General features: G+C 43.3%; 1 protein-coding gene across 8 annotated transcripts in view; it reads left to right on the plus strand.

Annotated features, from left to right (window-relative positions):
- nrxn2b (neurexin 2b) overlaps nt 1–16,334 on the plus strand; it is a 730,611-nt gene that overhangs the window by 699,463 nt on the left and 14,814 nt on the right. For all 8 annotated transcript variants that reach the window (XM_079370956.1, XM_079370955.1, XM_079370953.1 and 5 more), the window contains one exon: nt 10,350–10,675. In XM_079370956.1, coding sequence (XP_079227082.1) covers nt 10,350–10,675 — 326 coding nt within the window. The remainder of the gene's footprint in view (nt 1–10,349; nt 10,676–16,334) is intronic.

Here is a 16,334-nt window from a genome sequence, read left to right on the forward strand (position 1 = left end):
CATTATATCTTCTTCTGGCGAGGAGTCTATCCCGCTGCAGCACTCCAGCAGCACGGCGATCCGGCTCAGAGCTGAGCTTCACGAGAGCAGGGAAGAGGAGGAGAAATACTACAATGCCCGGTCTCTGCGGCCCAAAATCGAGCTGTAGAACCAGGTTTAATGTTCAGTGTTTAATGGACTGGTGTGATCTCCCCCCATTCCCTTATCAAAAGCAATCAAACCTCCCACTTGGTGTGAGGCCAGAGCCCAAATCAAAGTCTCAAGGCCAGGCGCCGGTCCAGATCCACTCCTCATGATCCCCAGCTTCATTTCAGTGATTCTCTTCCATCGGAGCAAATCCGTCTGTCTTCCAGCCGCCCCGTGATGAGCTTTGCATCCTGCTGAGTTACTATCTTGTTTTCTCATTTGATCTCCCTGCACCATCACAGTCATGTTTGAGGCAAATAGTGGGGGAACTGGTGATGCATGAATTTTAACGTGCTTGCTCATGAGTAGAGAACTTGCTGCGAGAAAGAAGGGACACTTTGCTGTTATTTCATGGTCCCCGAGCATGAAATAGCCTAAATACAGCACAGTCACAGCTGGAGTGAATGGAAAAAACTGCACTGGCTAACCAATGCATCACCTGAGATAAAAGATCAGAATAGAGATAAAAGATCTAAAAGAAAATCATGTGTGATTTAATCCAATTTACTATCTCAAGAGTCAAAAACCGTCAGAATCTCTGCGACCTCGACTGACTTCAAGGACCTCGGGGCTCCGAGCTGCCTCACGAGGCTTTCAGTCTAACTTCATGCTGGATTTGGCCTCTCATCTTCATTGTCAAACACAATTAATTCATAATGTTCTCCCCAAACCAGCCCGACTTCTGAGGACTAAAAAAAGCAAAATGCTCTTAATTACCAAAGAGAGCCTTGTGCGAGAGATAACTTGGGAACACTATATAATCGACTTTGTCAGCATCTCACCCCCCCCCCCCCCCCCCCCCCCCCGTACTCTTTCTTCGGCTTCATCCTTCCCAATTTTTCACATTCTAGAAATTCTTCAGGCGCATGAAGGATTTGCGACCACAAACCCTCAATGGCTGTGCGTGCAAATGGTCCAACTTTCTGTTTGCACATTATAAGGCAGTGTATTGACAGAGGTGAATTCTGGGCCATCCCTCTCACTCTGTGACATGCTGCTAAGAGTTCCACACAGAGGGCACCCCTCATCTCTGAGCGATTACAGCAGTGGAGGGAGAATGAGAGAAACGTAATGATAGCGGTGAAAAAGAGAAAGATACAGCTTCATCCAGCTGCAGTTTTTTTTTTTTTTTTTATGTCCCCTCCACTGCAGGTTCGGTACACTTACATCATCCACCGAGTCTCTCTCCGACATCACCTCCTCCATGTTTGTTCCTCACAGGCAGGGGAGGGGTTCAACCTGGCGAGAGTGTCGTATCAAGCTGCCGTCCCTTCCCCTCCTCTCCACCTACATTCTGTGGGTTGTAGCACACACACACGTAGCGATTATTTCTCAGCCCCCGACAACCAATCTGTGCATTAACAAGCCGAGCGTGGCCTGAGCCCAGCCCACTCCACAGCTTGGCTTGGTCAGCTTGTAATTACCGACCACAGCTCATCTGAGACAAGCCATTTCTCTCTGTTTAGAAAAAAAAAAAAAGCTGAGGAGGCTGGTGCATCAATCTGAAGCTGTAACTGTAAACTTGCTATTATACTTCTGTTTGTGCCGCAGCTTTTAGGGCACCTTCCTTTTGCTTGAAGCAGTCATAAAGATAGTTATACTCTCTGTTTCTTACTGACAAGAAAGGAGTGATGCAACCTCGACTCAATGATCTTTCTGATAGAAAAATCATATGATGCACCCAGGAAGTGATGAATTTTACAGTTTTGACTGACAGAGAAAAACCTTTTATCGTAGGGTAAGATTTTAGATCAAAATGATCATCAAAAAACAGCCACCACTCTTCAAAGCAACCAAACTTTATTGACAAAAAAGATGAATTTGTCTTGCAGAGCATGGGCATTGCTGCCCAATTGGTTTTATTTTGGTGTCTGAACCAAACATTCTAATTTAAACCCCAAAGACTGATCATTTTGTGACTTTTTAAGGTCCTGTTGCAGTCTTTTAAATCATGAATTCAAATCTGTATTTTAATATGTTGTACTTTTCTAAACTTAAAAGTAACACAACAGAATGACATTTACTGTAAATCTTTTGCAGCTTATTTTGTTTAGTGAAAAAGTAGCCAACCAAAGGAAATGTGCCACATTGAAATCTAAAGAAACCTTCTTGCAGCATGTTGCATCCAGAGACTGTACATATTACAGGATGACGCCTGAGAGCGGTCACCCATCTCTTCCTGCAGGGGGTTCCAGAAGCTCATCAGCAGCAGCCATCATGCTGGAAATCCTGTCTCAGCATAACTTTTAGTCAACTTACTGACAGGCTGAGAGCTGATGCTGAAGCCTCTCGACCAACATCTGCTACTATTCGTGCCCAACTATAGATCATATCATGTAATAGGATGTAAACTTGTTTATTTATGCTGCGGTGTGAGTGCAAGCGGACACTTGATGAACTGCAGGATTTTGCACTTCTACATTGACTTTAATTTTCAAAACCGTATCTTGCCACTTGGTTGCAACACAGCCCAATAGTTGACTCAAATCCCACCCCTCAGCCTCACAAGGCAATAAGCCAACTTTAATTTGGGAGTGGCAACTGGAGCGGCTAATCCGATTTCAAAGGGGTTCCCAGATCACCCACTAGACATACCTCTGGACCACCTATCCACAGCTACCTGTGCCCTCCCTGGGGGGTCGTACCCCTCAGTTTAAGAATCCCTTCTTCTCAGCCATCTCTCATCTGCACATTGAAATAAATACATTATTCAAGAATGCTCGCCAACCCTGCATGTGATAATAAACTTTCTTTCTATATATGGAAATCTTTTGTCGTCAAACTGCAGCTGAACATTTTGCCAGAAAGCTACAGCCTCACCGTCATTTGAACAAGGTGAACCATGCGATTAGCGGCTACTTTGAGAATGAGGGTGGGAAGAGGTGACTCACCATGCTTTAGTTATCCTCGAGATGAGGAGCACTTTGCTGTAGCTCTTTTAGCTTTATTTCAGCATTCTCCTCACTAACTCACTTCTGTTCCCTCTGCCATCTCACTCCCGTGTATCACTGTACGTCTTTCTGTCCCTTAGCCACTGTCTTTTACTATGTTAGTCCTCTTGTTCTTTCTTATCCAGTCCGTCATCCACTCCCTCTGTGCCCTCGCTTTGTCTCTTTGACATTCTATCCTCATGCGAGCTCTGCTCCTTCTCTGTCCCACTCGTCTGTCATCCTCCCTTGCTCCTGTCATCTCTCATGTCCCCATTCTCTCAGTCTCTGTCCAACCTCTTTTTTCTTTATCATCTTGCTCTCTCTCAGGCATTGGGTAGATAACACAAGAGCTGCCCTGTGGCTACAACTGAAAAAAATACTTTATGTTTCTTTTTTTTAACAGGGAGGATTTCTTGTACTTCTTATAGCCGGGGCTGCTCTAAAAAGACATTTTGTCAGTCGTATCCCTGCACATCAATGTAAACCGAGATGAGCAGGACCATTAGCATGGCGAGCTGTAGCATGTACAAAAGAGTCTTCAAAAAGACTCTGTAGTATTCATTTCTAACACGAATAGATAGAGCATAGTTTGAAGAGTATGTCTGCTCTATAAAACAAATAGACTCTTTGATTAAGCAGGTTTAATAAACAAAATGTGCATTTTTTTCTGAAACTGAATCTATAGATGTCAAGATGATCTATGGAGTGAACTGCTCCTAAAGTAAAGTTAGCCCAACAATGGAGGTCTCAATGATGGAATGGTAAATTGACTTAGACTCAGACTACTTAAAGCTCTTTCACACCGTCTGTGGCAAGAGTCAGAGGCTGCTGTGTAAAATGTCCATCAGGAGTTAGTAGTCCCATTCATACGCTGCCTATGAAGCAGCGGGAGCAGCATGGGGTTAAATGTCTTGCCCAAGGACACATCGGACAAGTGGCTGCAGGAGCTTGGGATCAATCCCCAAACTCTACCAATGAGCCAAAGCCTCCACAATAGAAAACGTTATCGCCAACAACTTTCAATCTGTAACAGGTACAGAGGTGGAACTGAGGCTACCTTTGGCCTGCAGTGTTTTGCACTTCCCGATTGGCTTGAGTTTTAACACCCAAGACCGCTACCGGGTGACCATTAAGATGGATAAAATCGTTTATCAGATTAAATGAAATATGTAAAATGAAAGGACTGGCTTGTTCTGGTGCCCGGCTTCAAAGGACATTGTAAGACAAAAATGGCATGTTGAATTGATAAAATAACAAAGACATGGTGAGAACATTATTTGGAACAGCCAATTTCAGTTGAGTGCAACCTTAGTTAAACCGGTCGGTTACAATTTCTGCTTACTGTATCTCTGTTTAGGACACCGCTAACGGGAAGTCTCATGGGGAAATGACAGGCCGGTGTAAGATATACGGCAGGAGGGAGTCTGCATCTCCCTTCGTATTGATTACCTGCCAGCTACAGATGGAGGAGGAGAAGGTGTATACATTCTGCATTTCAGTGTACATTAAAAATGTAAAAATAAACGCTCTCCTCCAGCTGCACAAGATGCTGTTGTGGCATGCAGGGGTCATTACTGCCATGATTCAGAGTGCTTCTCACTCCTCCACGACGCCTGCTAAGCTGTCAGCCCCAAGGACCAACCAAAGGCGCGGGTATGATTGTGGACGATCATGCCTTAACAACAGCTCCTCCCCGCCTTCTTTTGCCCACTTTAAGCAGAAAAGAGTGCACTGCTCTGGGGCTAGGTGCTTTGTATTTCTAGGTTGTGGAATAAGAGCAGATTTGCCAACCAAGCAGCAGCAGCCCTGAAGCACGGTTTCTATTCAATGAGGGCAGAGAAAGACTCAAATACCTCAACAATCTCATCGGGAAACTTTGCCTTGGAAACCCAAGAGCAATATATATCCGACTGCTAAGTCCTCCTCCACCTCTTTCTGTCGCTTTACTCTTAACTTTCCAGCATACTGCTATGCATATCCCGTCATTACCGGGAGCTATTTTTACTCTGCTTTGTTGTGACAAATTTGAGAGCACTGTGTGCTAGTTTGAGCATTTCATATTTCCCTGTGGGATTTAAGAGAACGTACTGTATGGACTTAATGTAACAGGAACTGACAGAGTTAGGTGAGGAATGTACAGAACTAGAAGAAGACGGGAGCTCTTAATCTCTGAGGATTGATGGATGGATATATAGAGTACCCCGCTGCATGGAAAAGACTTGATGACTTGAGGTGGATAATTGTCTCTTAACAATCTTATAAAGAAACATGTCCATCCAGTCGAAGGATTTAAAAGCTCACTGACCTCAGTTCATGTTTGTTATTGAGGCATGAGTAACAACCGTTTGTTAGTGAAGACAGGGAGCTAATGCTAACTAGCAGTAGTCGAATATAATATCAGAATCACAAAGCGCAAAGAAACACAAACAGGCAGATAAAATAGTGTGCATACTAAAATATCTCAAAAACTACCTCATGAATTCATGTGAAATTTTGTAGGAAACCTACCCCGATAATGAATTGTTAAAACCTTTGCCATTCTCTAACTTTTGCTTGAGCATCATCAGCAAGTTTACATTTCTCACAATATACCTAAACCATCATTTCTTAAGCTACTGTACTCACTCTAAAAGAAGGTAGATTGTATGCATGTCTGCAAACTAATTTCTTAATGATAATACCTTGGTAAACACTTTCCAAGTTTATAATGCACACAGTTCAGTGGTCTTATTTGATTTGAGTCGAATTGATGATAATTGAGGGTGTGCTTTATGGCGCAGCTGGCAGTAATTGAAAGGTAGCTGGTTAGGCAAACAGTACCAGGATACAGATATATTATCCATTCTAACGAACAGTGATGGAGATAGCAAAATGACCAAACCCAAGGTTCCAGACAAACAGAGTGGTGTCCAGCATGGTACTTGAATCCACTCCTGTCATATAGTCTAAATTTAAGACTAAATACCTGCAACCTTATGTCATTCCCATTAGTATCAGGTGTACTTTCTCCATATCGCTAATTAGCAAATGTTAGCCTGCAAGCACACAAACTGAACCACTGGTCTTGTCTCAATATGAATGACAATGACAGGCTTGGAATTAGTATGGCTCATTAAGCCTTCTCCCTCTTCACACATACTGTAGCTAAACATTTATGTTTTAATAAGGTTCAGTTTTGCAACAGAAAAAAAACATCATCCCAAAGTTTGAACAATTTTTCAGTAATAGCTATTTTTCCATCCCTAATAGGAAGGTAGACTGATCGAGAGATTAAGGGATAAACAGAAGGATAGATGTTTTTGTATTGGGTCTTAGCTCAGTGTTTGCTGCGGCTCAATGTAGAAAGAAGCCTGACCATTAGGCTCTCTGCATTGCAGTTAATTAAGGCATTGTGTACAGCCGTGAATGCCTGCTATAATGAGTGGCTGGCTGCCTGCCACCACCAACCCGGCCCCTCCCATCCCATCCCAAGCCTCTGACCATTAAATGCCTATCCCCTTAACAACCCTGGGGATAGAGGCAAAGGCAGCAGCCACCCTATCTCCACCAAACTGGTCCAATTGATCCTCATCAATGTGCAAACACCGTCTGCCGTGCTGTCTTCTCCGAACGGTAAACTGTAGAAACTCGCACAAAGAGAAAGGTGTATGTAAATAATGTTGGGCGAATACACCACTTGAAAAGGCCAACTATCACACGTAAAAAGGTCATTTCACTGACATGTTTCATAAGTTATTATATATGTGCACACACAAACCCTTTCCTTTGCTGCAGCGCCACATCCAGCTCCATCACATTAAGCGCTGTGATTGCTTGTCATGCAGAGGCTTCTTTTTCTCCCTCAATCCTTCCACCCAGCCTCACTCGTGCCCGCCGACAAAATTGGCTCTAAAACCGCATGTCGCTTTTGATTTGACCCGGCAGACCCTGAAACAATAACTTCATCAGGCCCTGTTAGAGTCTCATCCCTAGTAGACAGCTTCGAAAACAAACACTGATTTCCTTTCATCGAGTCTGGAGGGCACCTTTCTACCTTTTCTTTTTTTGCTCTGTCTCTCTCAGACAGGATGAACGCATAAATGATTCTCTGCAGCACACAAGACTTGTCTTTTGGCACTTTTTTTTTGACAAAGAAAGAACTCTGTCACATGCTGTAGTAGCAGCGCAGGATTAAGTAGGTCAACCCACGGATCCTTGGACAGAAAAATGTCACTTTATGCCCAAGCATGCACACAGTTTCAGAGGTATAACTAATCCCCCCTACTCTGCATCGTAATCATAAGCCTCTTGTCAATATGGCTTACTCATGACTGTGTCAATGTGACACCAATATCGCTAAACTCCTGAGGAGGAAACATTCCTGTCTGAATAGATCATCTCGTGACTTTGGGAGTTGTTGCTCACATCCAGTGAGGAAAGTCAGGTTGTTTTTTTATTTTTTTTAAAGGAACTTGATCTGTTTGGTAAACCAAGAAGATGGATTGCATTCAGGAAAATAGATGATGGAGTGGGCCATCAACTTCTCTGCACTCTGTCACCTTTTACTGGAGAGTGGAGGCGACTGGGGCTGCTTGAAATGGGAGACCCTCAGGGCTGATGTGTGGGTGTGTACATGTGCATGTGTCCTCTTGTCAAGGACACTGAAACAGTGATACGGGAGGGGGGGAAAAAGGTTGGCCGGGACTGTTTATGCATATTTCTCAATGTGATGCTTTCTGTATAGGAGCATATGCAAGGTTATTTCTCCTGTATTTTTATTTGCTGATGTCCACAGTTTGACAATCTGTCCATTTCCATTCCCTCACACATCAAACATGCTTAGCGTTGAGATAATAGAGTGAGACTCAGCTATTATGTCAACAGTGCATATGCCAGGCATTAAGTCTCATCATTATAAAGTGAAGGGACAAGAGCTGGCTCCCTTTTGGGCCCTTGACGGGCCTAATGATCTGACGCATGTAATGGTGCGTCTCAGTGGAATAGATTTTTCTCGCCAGCATTTCTGAAGAAAACTCACAGATGGGTTGCAGGTTTAGCTCAGTTGGTTGCAGGCGCCTCATGTACAGGGGCCACAGCCCTTGTCGCATTGAACGCTGGATCAGCTTTCGGTCCTGACACTATTTGGTGTCTCGCACTCAAACTCTTTCTTTTTTTCTTTTTTTCATTAAATACAGTTGTTTAAATCTATGCACTAGCTGACAAGAAGACAATCCTTTGACTTTACTGTTGGCCGCCTCTTCCATTAAGCCCTCCAGGCTTCCACGCCAGTCACATGATTACATAAATGCCTGTAGCCTGCATTCTCTCTTTTGGCCAGTAGGGGCAGACTTCACTTGCTATTTATGGAAATCAGATTGAATGCAGATGAGAAAACAAGCCTATTTTGTATTTCTTCAAATTTTTTATATTTTACATGTCACTCAGTAGTTGTCAAAGATTTTTCTAATCAGCACGAAATAGATTAACTTAACTTTTAAAGTAAACTAGAGGATGAAACACGGTTTGCCCATTTTCTCTGATTGGCAAGTCACTGTCACCATGACCTGCCAACAAGGATTTTTAAGCACTCACTCAGCTTCTGGTAAATTCTGGCTAAAGAAAAAAACGATTGTGATAGAAAAACTTTGGTTTGAAACTGGGAAGTCCACAAAGCATTTTGTAAAGACACAGTGTCTTTATCAGCTAGCTTCGTATATTCAGTGTGTGGGTTAAATGCCAACACAAACATGAATGTGTAGTAACTGGGATTAATTTTCTGATGGTTCCACCCACTTGGGTATTACACACATCAGAGTGAGTGCACCCCAATAGAACAAAAAAGTAAATCATAATTACTGTGATGAAGCACCCTTTCAGCTCTTAATGGGAAACAAATGGGACACTGGCCTGTCCCTCTTTTCTATTTGCTGATGAGTGGAAGTCTGTCTTTACTGGTGTGCAATCCCATAAACAAAAGCAAGATTCAGAGGATTCATTTGTCATCATTACACAAAATTGCACCCATAGAAGCCATTGTCAGCAGATGACATGAAGCACAGATGTGTGAACATATGTATTGTGAAGCTACTGTAAAAAGTCAGCAACAAATCTGCATTAATGCACCCACACGTACACTCGCATCAGGCCGGAAGGGTTTTTCATTTCATAGGTCCGTAACAGAACATCTCGAGAGAGAGAGTCTATATCTTGCTCTGACTCGCACACATTAGTGTAGTATCCATTTCACAAACAAACACACTCCCTCTTTCCTTACAGGAATTGATTTATCCATACAAATCTCTTTGGCTTCCTCCTCCACTTTTAAGTAATTACCTCATCAGGTCTGTTTTTAACCCACTTCTATACAATAGCTTGCAGTATACCTCCCTCCCTCCACTCTCCATTTCCTATCCAAGCATAATAGGGGGTCAAAGTAGCATCAGACCAAGCAGTAAGTGGGTTGTCCCCATAGAGAGACAGAATGTAAATATGTGGTGGAAAAAAAGTAAACTGACATCAGCTGAAGGAAATACAGGGAGAAAAACTACACCTGTCAGCACTCCACCCGTTCACCATCAGTCCCGGTAACACATTAGTATTGGACCCTGGTTAAATGGTTGACCCTATCCTCCCGTCATCCATCTATCCATCCAGAAGAATGGTAATGACCACAGAGAGGGATGGCCTCTGCTGAATTAAACATTTTCTTCCAATGAGGATCTTATTTTCCTCCATTGGATGGCAGATCAGGCCGAGATTTTTTTCTGCTAGCAGAGCTACTTTATCATTGTGCAGCTCAGGTGCATCGGAGGTCAATGACACAGACCCAGCATTGTTCTAATATATTCCATCTTGGGGCAAATGAGATGCATTTTGCTGTGAACCTTCAGTCTCGGGGTCAAGACGCAACTGCCCCTGCAATTTATTTGACTGCCACAATTCATGCAGCTTTTCAAAGGAAGTGGCACGTGCCCAGCCCTGTAATGGTTCCACATGGTGCAAACCAGGGTCCAATCTTTCTAAAGTGTTGCCCATGAAATCCCATGTGATCGAAATAGTCCCTGTCTTCTTTGTTTCACACCATGACTGTGTATTACTTTGAGTTTCATGTGCAAGCTCACCTAAGGACTATGACTGATTTGTATTCTGTGCCCTCTCTCCCTTTTTCTTCCTTTCTTTCCATTGGTTCTCGTCTTCTCTTGCCTCCTCTCCCTCTTCTTGGACATTTCTTCATCATTTTCTCTCACATAACAGGTCGTCAACTGACTATCTTCAACAGCCAGGCGTTTATCAAAATTGGTGGTGGTGGAGAGAAGGGGCGCCACTTCCAGGGCCAGATCTCAGGCCTGTACTACAATGGTCTGCAGGTACTGAAACTGGCAGCTGAAGGTGACCCCAACGTCCAGACCCAGGGCAACCTGCGGCTGGTTGGTGATGTACCCTCAGTGCTCACTACTGACACCACTTCCACCACACCACTGGCTGATATGTCCACCACAATCATGGAGACAACTACAACTATGGCCACAACCACCACCCGCAAACAGCGCTCGCCAACTATGAGAGACAGTGTCACACAGGTAAGCGCCAAATTAGTTGTAAAAGGCAACTACTTGCAGTGTCTTCAATTTTCTGAAAGATTGCTTGCATGAACGGCAATTGGTCAAACTTTACCTTACGGTCTGTGTCTGACAAACAAGGTCAAGTTCCCCAACACATTTTAAGGTGATCTTCTTTGCACCTTGCACAAACTTGGGCCATTTCGACCAGCTTAAGATTGCATCTGACTTAACCAAGAACTTTGCTATGAGCTGATTTTGCTGTGGCCTACATTGTGTTATAAAACCAGCCACTGGCGACTTGGCAAAATAAGTACCAGTTGATGCTTTCAATAGGCTTTCATCAATAAGAGATTTTTGTTCTAAACTGGCTAACAGAGAGCAGCTTAAGTAACACGTCATGGCTAAAAGAAGGCAGGTGTTTGAGTAATTGAGCCAGAGAGATAAACAAGTGCTTTACCTTTTGATGAAGCGTTGACAGTTACGTTTGATTGGCATTATAAATTTCCTTCCAAATTTTAAAGTGCTAAAAAACAATTTGACAGATTAACCAGCATGTCCAGGTAACCAAATAGGCTGTTATGGGTGAAATTATTTCTAAAGAAATCACTGCTGTAAGATCAAACCTTCAGTGTACTTAGAGGGAGTCATATAATATTTTCTTGTTGCTCGTCTTATTGGAGAAATCCGCACTTCGACTTTGATTTGTTCCGAGGAGATATGGCTCGCTCAACCCCAGACGCAGTGGGATGCTGAAAAGTACAGCACACCCAAACATATCAACAAAAGGCTGGAGGAGGAAAGGAGGGGAATAAAAAAGGAATCTGGCAGAAGTAACGAAACAAACGTATATTTATGACTTTTCTATACACATGTGAAAGGCAATGATTTATGGCGTGTGTACTAAGTGTAGTCATCACCATAATGGTAAACAACAATTAGCAAACAGTGGGACGAATTGGAACCCACATACTAGAAAATAGAGGAGGCGGGTCGTCCAGGCCCTCATACAAAGGCCTAATAACAGACTCCATGTGTTCCTGGGCTGACGTGCTGCAGCTCATGCCCCATATTATTTCCTAGAGGCTGTGTGCTCTACAAAAATAGCTTCTTGCATTTCCTCTTAAAGTATCTGTTTTCAAAGTGTCTGTTTTCAAAGTTAAAAACCTCCTACATGTCAATGCTGGATGGCATTTTTCCCAATAAAATTAGCATAGTACAGATGTATAGTGCTGTGATTAGATTAGCATGAAAACCAGTAGGTCAAAGACTTCAAGGCGGTAATAGGCACTCTTGTCTCAGAGAGGTTAAAGTGGAAAAAGAAAGAAAACACGGAGTAGAAGATGTCGACACATTTCACCCCAGTGGCCTTTATTTATTTATTTGAAAAATTACAGTCTAAAACTAAGATTACAATTGATTTAAAGAAGATCTCTGGATAAGTCAAATGAGCCTCTTCACCAGTTCCCACCAGTAGGGAAAAATAAATAATGGCGCTAGACGTATTTATGTTTACTTTTTTTTGTTCATGTCGATTTGTACATTTATAAACAAAAGACAGATTTCTCTTTAGCAGTGTTGTTCATTAGAGCTATTCATGCCTGCAAAAGCTTATTTTTTGATAAGATCATTCAGCATATGACATTCAGAAGATATATTTAGACGGGCTCACTCTTTGTCTCTTTATATTCATCTCTAAACTAAGCAGATTCCATCCTTTGGAAGACCTTTCTTCTTGTAAAGAAGCAAAGCAAATTAGAGTGAAGTCAAGGTGAAACTGTTTAAAGCAGGAGTGTGCAAATCAAGCCACTTTGCAAACACCAGGTTCAAAGAAAATTGCTTTTGCCTCCTGTTAATTTGTTGTTTCTTTCTTCCTTTTTTGGACATTTAGTAAAAGAAAGTGAGTCGATTAGTCGCCACATCAGGTTAGTGCTCTGATGCCCGGCTGGTATAAGATACAAAAGTGGTCGTGTTAGCAAATGTTCTCCACGCCAAGGAAACTTAAGCAAAACATAAGCCCTGAAGACTTTTTCAGACTTGAAGGTCGTTCACGTCTTCTTTGCAGTCGTCATCTCCCAGCGTTCCCAGTTGGCATGAATTATTTAAATGACTGATGCGTGTGGCCCGGTGTGTCTGTGCCCTCTCTCTAAACTCAAGGTCAATGGGACCAGACTCTGCGATGTCAGATGTCACCATCCACTCAGTTCAATATCATATCTCTGGCCTCTTAGCAGACACATTTTTTCCTACTCAGCGTGTAATGAGCTTGTGTAGCAGCCGTCTATGATGTGAAATCGGCCGCCATACACGGGTTCGTTTGAGAAATTATCTGGAACGGTTTTAGGATAGCAAAAGGGCTCTGAGTGCTTCTCCAATGTTACGAGCCTTAATGTGAATTTGCTGACTGACATTTATGCAAGGCCATAAAAGAGCCGAGTTCCACCTTTTGAAGTGCTTTTTATTGCTACGAATCCATTTTTCTGAGTGTTCAGGGCATTTTAACAGCCTTTTCTTTATTATTATTGTGTATCGAGAGGAATGTAGTGTAGATCGTCACTACAGCCTGAAATAGCATTAAGGATATCTGTCAGAGACTGAATAGACATTACCAGTGAGTCACCCATCCACGCACTTTAATGATGAAATAGGCAATATATTACCATACACATAAATGCCTTATAATTGCTTTAAGTTGGCAGACATTATTGATCATTCACACAGATGCTCCCTATGTAGATTTTTTGGTATTTATTGCAGTTGAAGGCGTACTCAAAGATCCAACGGACGTGTTTCAGTGACGTCAAGGGGAGAAATAAATAGTCCTAAAATGGTTTGACACAGTTCTAGTTGAGGAAAATAAAGCAAACAGTCATTAAGGGTTGTGGAAACATTGATTTGAAACAGCTGAGATGCAATACAGAGTGTGAAAGCTTTAATATTTGCACTTCTAAATACTCGGTGTCTGGCGCCTCCTTCCTGGGAGGAAATTCTCGCACCACACAGGAAGTGTTGCTGTTTGCTTTTTGTATTTATGGCTGCAGCAGCAGTTTGGAAATTAGCAGACTAAAATGCGTATTTAGCATGTAGCAGCTGGTGTGCGTCTTAGCTGAAAAGAGCAGAAGGAGTAATTAGAACTCAACACTCAAATCAAAGCACAGATAACCATCATAAGCAGCTAAAAACTGAGCATCACATGAAGCAGTTGGTTGGTTATTTTGCTGTACCTCAAACACAGCAAAGGAAAATTCTAGCTGATAGAAAAGGAGTTGTTAGTTTAAGCTAATGAGGATAAAACCTCAGGGGGTTTAGGTATTTGATGGGTTGATGCTAAAAGTTGGTCATTGAAAAATACCAAATGCAGGATTTATTTATCGCTGTTTGTGATGCTCCCTGGACGTCTCCCTCGGGAGGTGCTCCGGGCATGTCCTTCCGGGAGGAGGCCTCGGGGTCGACCCAGGACACGCTGGAGAGACTTTGTCTCTCGGCTGGCCTGGGAACGCCTCGGGGTCCCACCGGAAGAGCTGGAGGAGGTGTTTGGGGCGAGGGAAGTCTGGGCGTCTCTGCTTAGACTGCTGCCTCCGCGACACGGCCCCAGATAAGCGGTGGAAAATGGATGGATGGAGTGTTTGTGATTCAATGGCGATTTCCAAACATAAACCAGGTGGAATTATATCCCATCCTTTGTAAACAAAGTCTCGAACTGGTTAGGTTTCAGTTAGAATGAAAAAAGGGGATGGTGGATCTGCTGCTCGTTAGCAAAAAAGGCTTGTTAAGCCGTGAAAAACTGCAGCGGTATACAGGGTTTAGTTTTTAACATTTACCTTTGAATTAGTTACAGTTTCATAGTTCAAAGCTAAATTCTCCCACATCAGTAAATGTTTAGAAGTATAGATTGAAATACTAAGTAGGTCATCCTATAGAGCCTGTGGGGTCATTTTGTGCTTCGCAAACATACGAATAACATTTTAAATGCCACAATATACTAAACTAACAGGAACAATGATGCTCTCATGAATATCTGCAGAACCCTCCTCGATACAGCGGAGACGGGCCAGGGTGGCGGAAAGCGAACGAGCGGAAACCCAAATTTCAATTTCTCCAACGGCTCTGAGCTACTCGCCGTGCTGCTGCTTTGATCATAGTGGAATAATGCGCTTTGATGCTTAGAATAAAAGATCTACCTTTTGATGTGTGTGGGATTTTTTTTCCTCTTCCCCTCACCCCTCAATACTTTCCACGAAACAGTCGGAGTCATCGCTTGTCTCGCTCGACCCAAATTTGGTGTCATGATGTTCTAAAACTCAGATCCCAGCGTTACGCCCTCGCTGTCCCAGGTGTTTGTGTTCTCTCTCTCTCTCTCTCTCTCGCTCTCTCTCTCTCGCTCTCGCTCTCTCTGATTTGTCGGGGTGGATTCCAGTAATATGAAAGTTGTCTCCTCGTAGACTCAACTTGGAGGCTGATGAGAAAAGTTCTGGCCGGGGTCAAACTGTAGTCAGGAGCTTCTTCTTTAGCAGATAGCAGCACACACTGGGTTAGTGGGCCTCGTGTGACAGTTTTTCATCGAACAAATGACACTCAGCGCTGGTGTTGTAGGATGATTAGATGTTAGAGGAGAGTGGGGTGAATCGCGCTTTACAAGTGTGCCACGGATGTTTCTCTAAATTACAACAGCGATAACTCCAGCCCACCTGACATTCACTCAGCAGGACGCCGGATTGTTAGAGTTAATTTTCAGTTATGGCAGCACGTACATCTTTCGATAGGCAGTTACTGATGTCCTCAGCAGCTTAATTGAAAGAAGTGCATGCTTTAAAACATTCATTATGTGCTGTTTTGCACAGACATAGGAAAAGCCAGGCAGCTGATTGCATGGATGGAATAGAAATTGAAGTGCATTTTAGATGGAGATGTTGCCGGGAAACTGAAGAATCAGCATCATTAGAGCCATTTGACAGAGCCAGGTGATGTGAAGACACACTCCAACTCGCTCAGTGTAATTAATAAATGATCACTTCTATGTCTGTGGATTAATAACTGAAAAAAAAAAACGCTGAGCGGCAGCGTGGCGCTAGAATCAATTAGGCTGATAGAAAGCCCCCAATTTTCTATCGAGTGACCCCATCTTGAATAACAACCAGAGGCTGAAAAGAAGGAGGGGGGGCTGGTTGTCTAGACATGCAGCTGTGTGAGTCACGCAGGAGTGCGGACAGACCTTGGCTGCGAGATTAGAAGCACCTTGTCAGGTTTAATTTGAGACCCCCGCTGCTGTACCCACTGTACTTTCATCGACCTTCAACCTTTATCACATGAAACAGAGAAATGTCCGCAAGCTGGAGTGAGCTAGAGATGTTCTTGACAAGGACGTATGATCGTAAAATCGGATGTATGAGATGCATACATGTTATTTAAGTGTGCTGCGGCCAGTGCAGAAGAAATACCAGTTTAAAATGCAGGCACTCGCACGCTCGTGACAGTCGTTAGAGCAGCAGCCGCCGCCGCCATCACCTACAGTCTGCGCCCTGACATGATGAAAAATTCACCGTATTCGCTGTGCGTTGCCAGCTGTGCTGGGATACATAGCTCTGCAGACCAGGCTGGCGGTGCCACTTCATGACCATCTTTCTCCCTCATGAGGTCGTAATCCTGCATTTAAAGAAAACGTTGGCACACTGAGAGACTT

This window comes from Symphodus melops (assembly GCF_947650265.1).
Source record: "Symphodus melops genome assembly, chromosome: 20".
In the NCBI taxonomy this organism is placed as follows: Eukaryota; Metazoa; Chordata; class Actinopteri; order Labriformes; family Labridae; genus Symphodus; species Symphodus melops.